General features: G+C 49.3%; 1 protein-coding gene and 1 long non-coding RNA gene across 3 annotated transcripts; one reads left to right on the top strand and one right to left on the bottom strand.

Moving 5' to 3' along the window:
• Positions 1-762: 762 nt before the first annotated feature.
• Positions 763-3945, top strand: LOC119087444. Of its 2 annotated transcripts, none has more exons than XR_005090896.1 (2): positions 763-1036; positions 3496-3945. It is a non-coding gene; the product is annotated as an uncharacterized LOC119087444 (long non-coding RNA). The 2 variants fall into 2 exon arrangements; XR_005090897.1 differs by having other exon boundaries at positions 3413-3945.
• A 7214-nt stretch (positions 3946-11159) lies between these two features.
• Positions 11160-11840, bottom strand: LOC114704956 (cofilin-1-like). The gene has a single exon (XM_037203339.1). It carries the CDS (start codon positions 11838-11840, stop codon positions 11160-11162), a length of 681 nt encoding a protein of 226 aa, XP_037059234.1.
• Between the last annotated feature and the right edge of the window lie 234 nt (positions 11841-12074).

Genomic DNA, 12074 nt, shown 5'->3' with positions numbered 1-12074 from the left:
TTGTGACAAATCCTCATCCTCAGGTCCCACAGGACTCACCTGCCTGTGCTCTCTGGAGGTTCCTCCCAAACACATCCCTTATATTATTATTATTTCTTCTTCTTCCTCTTCTTCTCCTCCTCCTCCTTCCTCTTCTTCTTCTCTTTCTCCTCCTCCTCCTCCTCCTCCTCCTTTTTTCTTCTTCTTTCAAGACAGGGTTTCTCTGTGTAACAGACCTGGCTGTCCTGAAACTCACTTTGTAGACCAGACTGGCCTTGAACTCACTGAGATCTGCCTGCCTCTGCCTCCAAAGTGCTGGGGTTAAAGATGTGTGCCACCACTACCCAGCCCTTTTATTATTTTTTATTTAAATATTTTATTTTTATTTCTCTCTCCTCACCTCTTCTCTCTGTCTCTGTCTCTCTGTCTCTGTCTCTCTCTGTCTCTCTGTCTCTGTCTCTGTCTCTCTCTCTCTCTCTCTCTGTATGCAAGTGCCTGCAGAGGTCAGAAGAAGGTGTTGGATCTCATGGAGGTGGAGTTACAGGAAGTTGTGAGTCAGTCATTGAGTGTGAGTGCTGGGAACTGAACTCTGGTCCTCTGGACGAGCTGCACCAGCTCTTAACCGCTGAGCTCTCTCTCCTGAACACATGCCTTTAAAAAATAAGATATTGGAGTGACAGTGTGGCATTCTATGCCTCAGCTGGCAGTTGAATTTGGAAACAATGTTCTCCAATCATGCGCAGGGCTCTCAGGAAGGCCCTGAAGCAGAGAGGGGGAGGAACATGTTCCTTCTTCCCAAGCAGCCTGAAGCCACCAGCTTGTGTGCTCAGGGCCACAGGTGTGGCTTTCCTGGAGCCAAAATAACGCTTCAAGCTTGCCTAGCCCAGGACTCTGTGTTCCCACTTGCTGCCCAGCTCCCCACCCCAGCATGCCTGGCTGCTCCCCAGGAAACAGGGCAAACAAGCTTCTATTGATTGCCGTCATGGCTGGGAGAATGCGCCTTTGTTGCCTCCACGCCTCCTCCCCCAGGGTCCGTGCCCACAGGACAGGTGTTCAGGTAAGAGGCAGCCAGCCAGGCCTTGAGCCTTTCCTAGGTATCCAGGAGGGGACAAAAAGGACTAGAATGGCCCAGCCCCAACAGTGGCCTCTGTGCCTTCCGCCTTCCTGTGTTCTTCCCTCTTCTATCTGTCATGTCTCAAGCCTGGCCCCCTTCTGTACCCTGCTCTTGGGCAGTGGAGCCCCAGGCTGTTCAGTGTTAAGACCCTCCCCACATCAGGGCAGAAGCTCATGTGGTGAGGAAACACTGTTTATTCTTGTCCACAGCCCCGTGCCCAGCCCGGAAGTACATTCAGTCTCGGAGAACAAACTAAGTCCTACTTAGATCTTCAAAGCTACTCTGGTCTGTTACCCACCTCCCAATGCTCCCCCCCCCCCCCCCTATGTAGGCCAGGCTGCTCTTTTCTTTTCTTTTTTTTTTCTTTTTTTTTTTTTTTTGTTTTTTTTGAGACAGGGTTTCTCTGTGTAGCTTTGTGCCTTTCCTGGAACTCGCTTTGGAGACCAGGCTGGCCTCAAACTCACAGAGATCCGCCTGCCTCTACCTCCCGAGTGCTGGGATTAAAGGCATGCGCCACCACCGCCCGGACAGGCTGCTCTGGAACTCCTGGGCTCCATCCTGCCCTCCCCAGCCTTCTGAAAAGCTGGGGTTACAGGCACAAAGCACCAAGCCTGGGTTTTCAGAGATTTCAGTGGTGGTATTTTGTGTGTGTGTGTGGGGGGGGGGTGCATTTACGCCTGTGTGTGGAGGTCAGAGACAACTTTATGTGGTCACTTCGGCCTTTACGTCAATTCTGGGGACCGAACTCAGGTCATCAGGCTTCCCAGAAAGTCCTTTCCTCTCTGAGCCGCCCCACTGGCCCTCATGAGATCTTTGGGTTCTCAGAAGTCACTCAAGCTCCTCACTCGGGCTTTGACACACTCCCTAATTCGGGCATAAACCACCTCTCGTGTGCCCCCTCTTGCTGGCCTTGATACGCCATAGCCTAGCCACGCACTGCTCTAGCCCTGCTTACCGAGCATGCGCGGTGTACCACCGTTGCTCAAGGGACTAGAGCCGCTTCTCCTGAGGGAGTTGGGTTGTAGAGGTATCATCAACTGGGGCTGGGAATCACAGTGGTCACTTGCTCTCCGCAGTTTGCGCTGTGGGGTTTTCTGTGGTGGTCTCTGTCCGTTGCTAAGAGATGTTTCTTGGATGAGGGGTGAGGCCCACACTTTTCTGTGGGCATGAGGATAAATATTTAGAACGAAGTTAGGAATTACGCCGATTTGGTAATGTGGCGGTTGTAGATTCTCCTCCAAGGTCCATGTCTTCGCTAGGCCTGGGTAGTTAGCCTTGTTGTCGGTACCAGGCACGGCTTCCCTTTGTTGAGCAGGCCTTAAGTCCAATTAGAGAGCTGTTGGTTACCGTCAAGGTACGAGTGCCACTACTGTGCCCTTAGGGCTGCTGCGCCATGCTGGTCATTACTGGGACTCACGGCATTGTAGCTGGACTGTTGCTTGCTTTACTCCCTTGGAAGCTTGCGTGGTGCCTTCTGGTACCACGAAAGCTAGTCCTCAGGGAAGAGGCCTTCAAGTCAGATCCAGCGGCAGTCCTCTGGGTCCTGTGTTCAAAGTGAACGGTGTCTTCAGCAATAGGATTACCTTCCACCTTGAGAGGCAACCGAGAACAACAGCCATAGTCTGTAGTGGTTGGGATTCTCTTGGAAAACACCAACCAACAGCTCAGAGGGGGCTTCTCACATCTGGTGCTGGGGGGTTTGTTGGACAGTCTCTGGCTCTTGGGGGAAGCACTGTCAGTCCAGATGAGACATTTTTGTTTAAGTTATATATCTGCACATAGACTTACACATAATTTTAGGTAGATAGCTGATAGTGTTATTTGATGATTTTCAGCATCCTTACTGTTACTTTACCCTACTTCCCTCTCCTTCTGTACTGACTCCCTCCCCCTCTCTCATAAGACCTGCCTTTCCCATTTCTGCTTCTCATCAGTTGTACCTTGCTTTCTCTCTCTCTCTGTTGCTCTTCCCTCCTACATGTGGTATCTTTCTAGTTTCCTGTTTTCTCCAATTATTCTAGGTTGCATGTTCATATCTGAAGGTTTGGTTTGCTCCATTTTTTTAAATTTATCTGTTTCATCTTGTTTTTGAGATGGAGTCTCCTGTAACCCAGGCTGACCTTGAACTCACTCCATAGCCTTAAGCTTCTAATATTCCTGCCTCTGCCTCCCAAGTGCTGGACTGCAGGTATGCACCATCACGCCCAGGTTATTCAACTCTGGGGACTGATCCCAGGGTTTTGTGCATGTTCAAGTAAGTAGTCCACCAACTGAGCTTCGTGCCGGCTCAGTCTTAATGACCTGTGGTCACTTCTTTAGGCTGTGAGATTCTGGTCTTCAGATGCCAGCCTGACCCTAATCTCCTTCCTCATCTTCTCTTCGATGTGACACTCCACTCCCAGGGCGTCATCAAGGCAGACGTTCTGTCCTCTGTGTTCCTGCCCGTGATGTGCCAGAGTAGATGAACACATCCACGGGAGCCCATTCGGGACAAGGACGTGCAAGAGTGGACACGGCCTTCTCCTCTTGCGAGGGGGCCCCCCGCCATGAGAATCCAGAAGGACATCGCTGTGACACTAACTTCAGTGAACCGGCAGTCATCAAGAAGAACCAGGGACCAGTGCTCATTCCAGGGCTGTGCACTGTACATCTCATTGTTTCCCTGGGCACATGGTGTCAGGGATTCAGAAATATTACAGAGGCCTTGGCTGCTTGCAAAACTGTGATGCCTTGCTGGCACCAGCCGGTTTTAAACCTTTTCCTTTTGGGTTAGATTTGGGATGTCAGCAGTAATAACAATCAACAGTAGCTGCTTTACCAACTACAAATAAAGTCTCTCGTCTTTCTACTGACGCCCGGAGGATGCCGGCCTGAGTCTGAGACAGGTGACACAATGTGCTAGAGGTCACCCAGGTGATTCTCACTGCCAATCAAGCCCCAGCTCCCAGGCTAGTGGGCACCCAAGGCCTGATCTCTACCAGCTTGGTCACCAGGTGCTAGACCAAGGCAGCAAGTGGGTAGGGAGGCTTAGGAACCTCAGCCCCTCAGAAAAGAGTCTCGCCCTCAGGAAACTCAAGGCACAGCAAAGCCACTGATATCTGTATTAGGAGCTTGGCTCTAGGGCTGGGTCTGCCTTCTTATCTGCTGTGCGTCTCCACTCACGTTGCTTACCCTCTCTGTGTCACGGTGTCCACCCTGTAATGGAGCAATAAGTTCCTTCTCTTGGGCCTGCTCTGACAAGGATGCACAGTGATGTTTGTGGATATGCTTTGAAGCTGCAGTGTGTTGCTATCTATTCCTGGAATAGCATGGGAATCAGAAACCATGTGATGGGGGAATGCTGGGCTGGGCTTGCTCTAGGTAGAGAGAGGCAAGTGAACCTATTGCCCAGCCAAGCTCACATGACGAGACAGAACCGCTAAGTAGGTCAGCTTTTGGCAGAAAGAGCTATTCCTGGCCCTGCCTGTCCGTGCAGCACAGGAGCGGAAAGTAGAGCCCGGCTATTTCCGGGTGGCCAGAGAACACTGCTCAACAGCTTTCTCTTGGATCCTGGCCCTGCCTTTGTGGCCTGGGCCTGAGAGGCCAGGAGGCCCTTATGAGCTCAGGGCCAGTGTTCTGTGGGCACTCTAGGGTAGAGACGGTGACCTAGGAGTATCTCAGCATAGCTGTCCGTCCCCTAGGCACCATGCCTAAGCAGCTGTGGGTGAGGCTGAATGACCATACTACAACCCAATGACTGCTTACACAGGCCTGGCTTCCTCACGTAAAAAAGTGTGTGTGTGGTATGTGGTATGTGTATGATGGTGTGTGTGTATGTGTGTGTGTGATGTGTATATATGGAGTGTTTTATATATATGGTACTTACTATGTGTGGATGTATATGGTGTGTGTGTGAGGGGCATGTCTATGGTGTGTGTGTATGGTATGTTGTGTGTATATGGATATGTGTGTAATGTGTGTATGAGATATGGGATGCATACATAGTGTGCTTATGTATGGTGCCATGTGTGTGATATGTGGTATGTGTGTATGATGTGATGTATGTGTGGCGTGTGGTATATGGTGTGTATATAAATCAATATAGTGTGTATGTACTATGTGTGTTATGTTGTATATTTTGGGGGCGTGTGTGAGGTATGTTTGTGTGTATAAAATGTGTGTGACATGTGACAGTGTTTGTGTCCTAGCAACATTTATTTACTTGTTTATTTTGAGACAAGGTTTCACTGTGTAACCCTGGTTGGCCTGGAACTCACTATGGAGATCAAGCTGGCCTTGAACTTTTGGAGCTACACTGCCTCTGCCTCCCTAGTTCTGGGGTTCAAAGTGTGCACCCCCATTCCCTAGCAGTGTTTTAGGATTCATGAGATCGATAGCACTGTGCACAGTGGTACCTGTTTGTCCTTGAGCTTCTAGGACCTTCCAGGCCGTAATGGTGACTGTGGGAAGGACAGAAGCACCTGCATAGGGGTGGCTGAAGAGTACCCCAAAGAGTGCCCCATCTGGGCAGAGTGGCACACACCTGCAATCCCAACACTGAGTGCGGAGGCAGGAATGCTCAGAGTTCAAGGCCAGCCTGGGTTCTGTGTGAGACGTGGTCTCCAAACCAATATGAAACAAAACACAACTAAACAATCCCTTCAGGCATACAGTGACCTTGAGGTCAGCCTGACCATGGGAGACTTGCTCAGCTCTTCCAGTGTAGGAGCTGGCAGGTGGCCTCAGGTGCTGTGTCTGCACAATGCCCCAGTGAGAAGTGAGACAATTAATACCACACCTAATGGAGCTGTTATTGTTACCTTATTTAACTCTAACAGCAACCCAGAGAGGAAAACATAGGGACCTATTTATAGACAAGCAAATGGAGGCTCACAGGAGCTAAGAAATGCATGCATGGTCTTACAGACGAGAAGCAATTTTACTGAGATTTAAGTCCAATTTGATGCTATGATTTGCTGTTTTAACTCCCACTCACTATGACGTGTGTGTGTGTGTGTGTGTGTGTGTATATGTGTGCATTCAAGTGTGTGTGTATGTGTGTGCGTGTGCACAGATACACGAAAAGTGTCCAGCACAGTATGTTACACAGTGTGTTTATTACACAGTGAGTAGCTTCTGCATTTACTGTATTCATTATTATCACACATATTTCTCAGAATTTAGGCGGAAGTGATAAAACTTCAGCATGGCTGGTAAAAGTAGAGGGTTTTCTAAGATATTAGAAAAATACAAGAATCTCATTCCCATGTGAACTGTCAAAAAGAGGAGGCCACCACCCACAGGTAATTCCCGGTAGAATTCCCTATAATTATGAAACCTGGAGAAATGGACGTATCAAACCATAAGGGAGTGGTTATATAAATTACGGTTGATTTCTTTGCTGGAAAATTACACACCCACTTAGAACAATGATAATATGACTTAACATGGAAAGTGTTTATTATATAATTACTATTACAGAAAAGATGCTGGATATAAAAATTCTATTTTTGTTCTAATTACACCTCTATTAAAAAATATCATCTGCATGTCAAAGAGAGCAGAGAGGGAATATGAAGACAGTTGATGTCTTAAATGCTGGATTGAGGGTTTCTCTCTTTATAATTGATTCAATAATTCAACCATATCTTATTGAGAACTTATCAAGTGTCAGATATCAAGTTAAGCATAATTACTGGTGTGGGTTATATTAGGCTGCAGGAAAGCTTGAAGAGACAAGAAGGTTTTATTGCCTCCTGAAAGCAACTCAAAACTGATATGGAGTTTACATCCTTAGAGTACCAAGGTCCTCAGCTTTCCACCAGGTGACTCTGGAGGGCCACGCCTGCATTCCTGATGGGCAGGCCATGCCCCTTCCCAGGGAAGGTCTGAGGGAAGGCTGTACACTGTACCACCTGCACGCCAATGTGCCAGTCAGGGAAGACTGTACACCGCACCACCTGCATGCCAATGTACCAGTCAGTTCTTGGTTATGTAATCACCCCAGCTGCAAGGTAGAGAGGGACATTTCATTTCATAAGCAGTACTAAAGAGCAAGGCTCTGCTGATGTGGGAGAGAGGGGAGGACAGCAAAGGGGTACCACATCCTGTGCGACTTTCCCTGGGAGAGGCGTGAACAAAGGTCTCTTCACCCCAGAAAGGACACTGATGACCAAGAAACCCTTCCACTTGAGTCCAGCTTGGTAAACCGATGAGTTCACTGGCGTTTCTTGCTGGAGCAGGAGTGAAAAGCATGGCCAACTGGAACTCACTCCAGCATGGGTGACAACTCTCAAGTGTACACAACTCCACCAAAGACTGTCTGCTCCTGCCACTTGGCAGTGGTCTAATGCTTTTACAGCTGTGTGCATCTGGTGGTGTCCTGAGTGTCTGGACCTCATAAGGTGGATGAGTTTTTTAGAAAATTATTATGGTGTGTGTGTGTGTGTGTGTGTGTGTGTGTGTGTGCTACAGGCATGTGAGTGGCTCAGCATGTGTATGGGAGTTGGAGGATAATTTGGGGGTGTTGGTTTGGGGAGTCAGTGCTCTGTCTTCACTGTGGGCTCTAGGTTTATGTGGTTTCACCTACTAAGCCATCTTGCTGGCCCGAGTTTCCCCAGTTATGATGTTCCCTATCCCTCCAAGAGAGAGTGTATCAGTTTGAAGGAAACAGATAGATAACACAACACTCTGGGGACCAAGTGTAAATTGAGGCCATGTCTTTGAAGAGCCCTGCATTGAGGAGAGACTTTGTGTGTTAAAGAGTAATTGTGGACCACCTCTGGAGTACTGTGCTGGGGTTGTGGGACCCCAGGGTGTGGGCTGGGGAACTCTGCCTGGAGTTCAAGGCCTTGGCCTCTCCACCTTTGGGAGGATTCTGCCTTTATGGATTGTTACCATGACTGAGCCCCTCCTACCCTGCTCATATCAGATGGCACCATGCTTTTTAGGACCCGTCTACCCTCACCTGAGCAGGGGTGAGAGGTCCTCCTGACCCAACCTGGGACTGACTGGCCAGTGCTTCTGGGACCTGAGTGGAGTGGCAGGTTCTGGAGCCGTGTTCTGACTGGTCCGTTAGACTGACTGCTCATCCAGCTCCCCTTCTCTCTACCTGTTGTATCCCAAGAAGTCCATAGTGAGCATTCCACTCCCCACCATCTATTTTTGGCTTAAGGTAGCTAGGGAGACCAAAATAAACGGAGCTAATTCAAGGGCTGAGGTAAGTTAACAAGGCTTCGATTTTCCCAGTGTGATGAGAAGCCAGTGGGGGTTTGAAGGAGGGCAGGGCAGGCTTTCCAGGCAGGGAGTCAGCAGTGTATAAATCTGGAAATCTTTTATTTCTGTGAGTGGTTTATTGATTGGACAACAAAATGACCACCAAGAGGAGAAAATACTTAACAAGGCATTAGAGGGCAGGGAACAGGAGGCTGCTGATGCCTCCTGGGGGAAGGGCTTGGAGGCCTGCCATCCAAGAAGCTTGGCTGTGTGGTCCTGGGCACACCAGCAACCTCTCTGAACCTGTGCCTTCCATTCAATAGGAAGATCAAGACTATTTAAGTGAATTAAAAACCACAGCTAAATGTGATAGTGAACATCTGTAACCTCAGCATTCAAGAGGTAGAGGCAGGAATCTTAGGAGCTGAAAGTTATCTTTGGCTACTGAGTTCTAAGGTAGCTTGGGTTATATGAGAAGCTGTCTCACACAAACAAGAAAACAAAACACATACACGCACGTGTGTGTGCACACACGCATGCACGCACACAACACCATCACTACCACTACCACCACTACAACTGAGCTGGGCATGGTGATTCACACCTTTAACCCCAGCACTTGGGAGGCAGAAGCAGGCAGATCTCTGTGAGTTCAAAGCCAGGTCACCCAGGGCTACATAGTGCGTTTTTATCTCAAAACAAACAAAGAGACAAACAAACACAAAACAAACCTTGCAGAAATATCTAGGAAGATTTTAATATGCTATTCTCTCCAGGCCTGGCTCAACCCCATGTTACAGCGACCCCTACTCTGTCATGATCTCTCTGCAATCTATCCACCAGCAACTCACAGCCTGGTGGCGGGTGCCTCCTGTGTTCCCATTTTCTCCCACTGGTGTGGCCAAGCACATTAGCCCCTGGAGGCTGCTGCACTCCTCGCCAGCCTTCCTGCCGTTATCTCTGCCTCCTTCTACTTGTTATCTACAGAACAGACACCATGACCTTTAAAAAACCAAAACACTCAGAACAAGTGACAGAAGGCAATCTGAAGAGATGACCTGTCTCAGTCACTTCCTGCTGCAGGGATCGAACACCATGGCCAGAGAAACTCAAGGAAGAGAGTTTATCTGGGCTTATGGTCCATCATGGCAGAGAAGCATGGCAGTAAGGGACTGGCATGGTGGCAGGAGGAGGAAGCTGACAGGTCACATCTTTCACTTCAGATATGAAGGAGAGAGAGAGAGAGAGAGAGAGAGAGAGAGAGAGAGAGAGCAAGCAAACCGGAAGTGAGGCATGGCTCTAAACTCATCTAAACAGTAATGTGCTTCCTCCAGCAAGGCTGCACCTCCCCAAGTAGCGCCACCAACCACAGACCAAGTGTTCAAATGCCTGACTCTGTGTAGGATGTCTTCCACTCAAACCACCACAATGCTTCTGTGATTCCAGCTATTGGTTGTGCTGGAAAAAGAAAAGAACGATGAAGCCGGCTAAAGGGCCAGCAGTTGCCAGGAGCTGAAGAAGAGGTGACAGAGTGTGGGAAGTTTGTGGGACGGTGAAACCTCTTGTCTCACACTGTGGCTGGGGAGCCCATGTCCTGCAGCATTAGAATCCATGTACAGCACAAAGAGCAGACCACGATGCAACCGTGGACTTCAGTCAATAGTGGTGTGTTAGATCATGTTGGGAGTGATGTGTCACGTCAGTGCAAGGTATTGAAATTGTGTGTGTGTGTGTGTGTGTGTGTGTGTGTGTGTGTGTGTAAGAGATAGAGATAGTGAGAGATAGATGTATAGATAGGTAGGTAGATGATAGATAGATGGATAGATAGATGGATGGATGGATGGATGGATGGATGGATGGATGGACGGACGGACAGATGGGTGGGTGGCTGGATAGATAGATGAATAGATAGATGGTGAACAAATGTGAGTGTGAGAGTGGGTGATTAGGTATGAGCGGAACTCTGTACTTCACATTACATTTTTTCCACAATTATAAAACTACCCTGGAAATGGAATCTAATGATGGACCTAACGTCAGATCACATCATTTCTCTGGAAACCCTCCCCGCTCCACGTTGCACCCATGGCTCAGGAAGTCTCTGTGATGTGGCCCCTGCCTGCTGTCTGCACACGGGGATTCCTTCTCTTCCTACTTTGCTCTCATCCCCAGGCCTTTGTACAACTGTTGCTTCTCCAGGACACTTTCCTTCAAGTAGCTGGCTGAGAGGCCCCTGACCACTGACCAGGAGCCGCCCCTCCACCCGGAGCCAGTCCCCAGCATACAATCCTGTTTGAACTCTACGCACGTGTCCCTGCTGCTACTTCTCTTGCTTGTGGAGCACCTAGAGCTGTGATGTTGTCATGGAAACAGGGGGTCCTCACTACCATTTCCACTGCTTGTTGCCAGCTCCAGCTCCTAGAACAATGCCTGATAATTCCGAGTTACTCACATAGACACCGTGTGTGTTCAAGTGTATGCAGGTGCATGTACGTGCGAGTCAGCATGGAGGTCAGGGTCACACTCCCCCCACTATTTATTTATTTACTTATTTTTATTATTTTTTTAAATCAAAGGTCCCTTACTGGTCCTGCTTCCAAGAGTGGCCGAGAACAAGGGGAAGGGAAGGCAACCAGCTGGCTCAGGGAGGGTCATTTCCACATTTCATTTACACACAGAACTAAACAGACAAGCACAGAGTCACTATTGTGGTTAGAAGTTGGCAGCATGGGATGGGGGGGGATGAGGAGTAGGGGTGTTATTAAAAAAAAAAAAGCAGGCTCCCCCCAAACTGGGTACCTGGGAAGGGACTTGGTCTACTTCAACCCAAGAGGAATCAGAAGATAAAAGCAGTTTGGGAAGGCCAGAACCGTCAGGGTGGAGGGAGGAGGACGTGAGGGGGGGCATTTGGCAACTGGGATGAAGGGATTACCCTCCCCCTGCTGGGATCCCCCCAGCTCCTCCGGTCTGGCAGGAAAGGGGCAGCCTGCAACACCCATGAGCAGGTCTGGGCTGCTAGATGCTCCAGGCAGGGGGCTGGAGGCGGCTCACAAAGGCTTGCCTTGCCCTCCAGAGAGATCACAGCGCTGCCACATAGTTTTCCTGCCAGGGTGCAGCGGTCCTTGACCTCCTCGTAGCAGTTGGCTTGCAATTCAAGCTTGATTCCTGTCAGCTTCTTCTTGATGGCATCCTTGGAGCTGGCATAGATCATTTTGCTCTTAAGGGGTGCACTCTCAGGGGCCCAGAAAATGAACACCAGGTCCTCCTTCTTGCTCTCCTTGGTCTCGTAGGTTGCATCATAGAGAGCATAGCGGCAGTCCTTGTCTGGCAGCATCTTGACAAAAGTGGTGTGGGGGTCGTCCACAGTCTGCCCCACATCTCCTACCAGGATCTCCTTGCCCTCCTCCAGAATGATGTTCTTCTTGTCCTCACTCAGGCAGAAGAGCACTACCTCCTTACGTTTCTTCACTTCTTCTGGCGTTGAAGACTTGCACACTTCCATGTCATTGAACACCTTGATGACACCATCGGAGATAGCCACACCAGAGGCCATGCTTCTGTAATCGAAAGGGAGACAGGGAGAGCTACAGAAGAAATGAGCCGCCACAGCTGCTGCCAGGATCTGACTCTATTTACTTATTTCTAAAACAGGGTCTCTCACTGGCCTGGAGCTTGCTGTGCATGCTAGGCTGGCCAGCCAGCAAACCTCAGGGATCTGTCTCACACTGGAAAGGCTGATAACTAGTAGTTGCTCAGTTTACAAAACTGGGTGTCTTGGTAGTCCCAG

Source organism: Peromyscus leucopus, chromosome 2, assembly GCF_004664715.2.
Source record: "Peromyscus leucopus breed LL Stock chromosome 2, UCI_PerLeu_2.1, whole genome shotgun sequence".
Classification (NCBI taxonomy): Eukaryota; Metazoa; Chordata; class Mammalia; order Rodentia; family Cricetidae; genus Peromyscus; species Peromyscus leucopus.
This window is presented reverse-complemented; position numbering and strand designations above follow the sequence as displayed.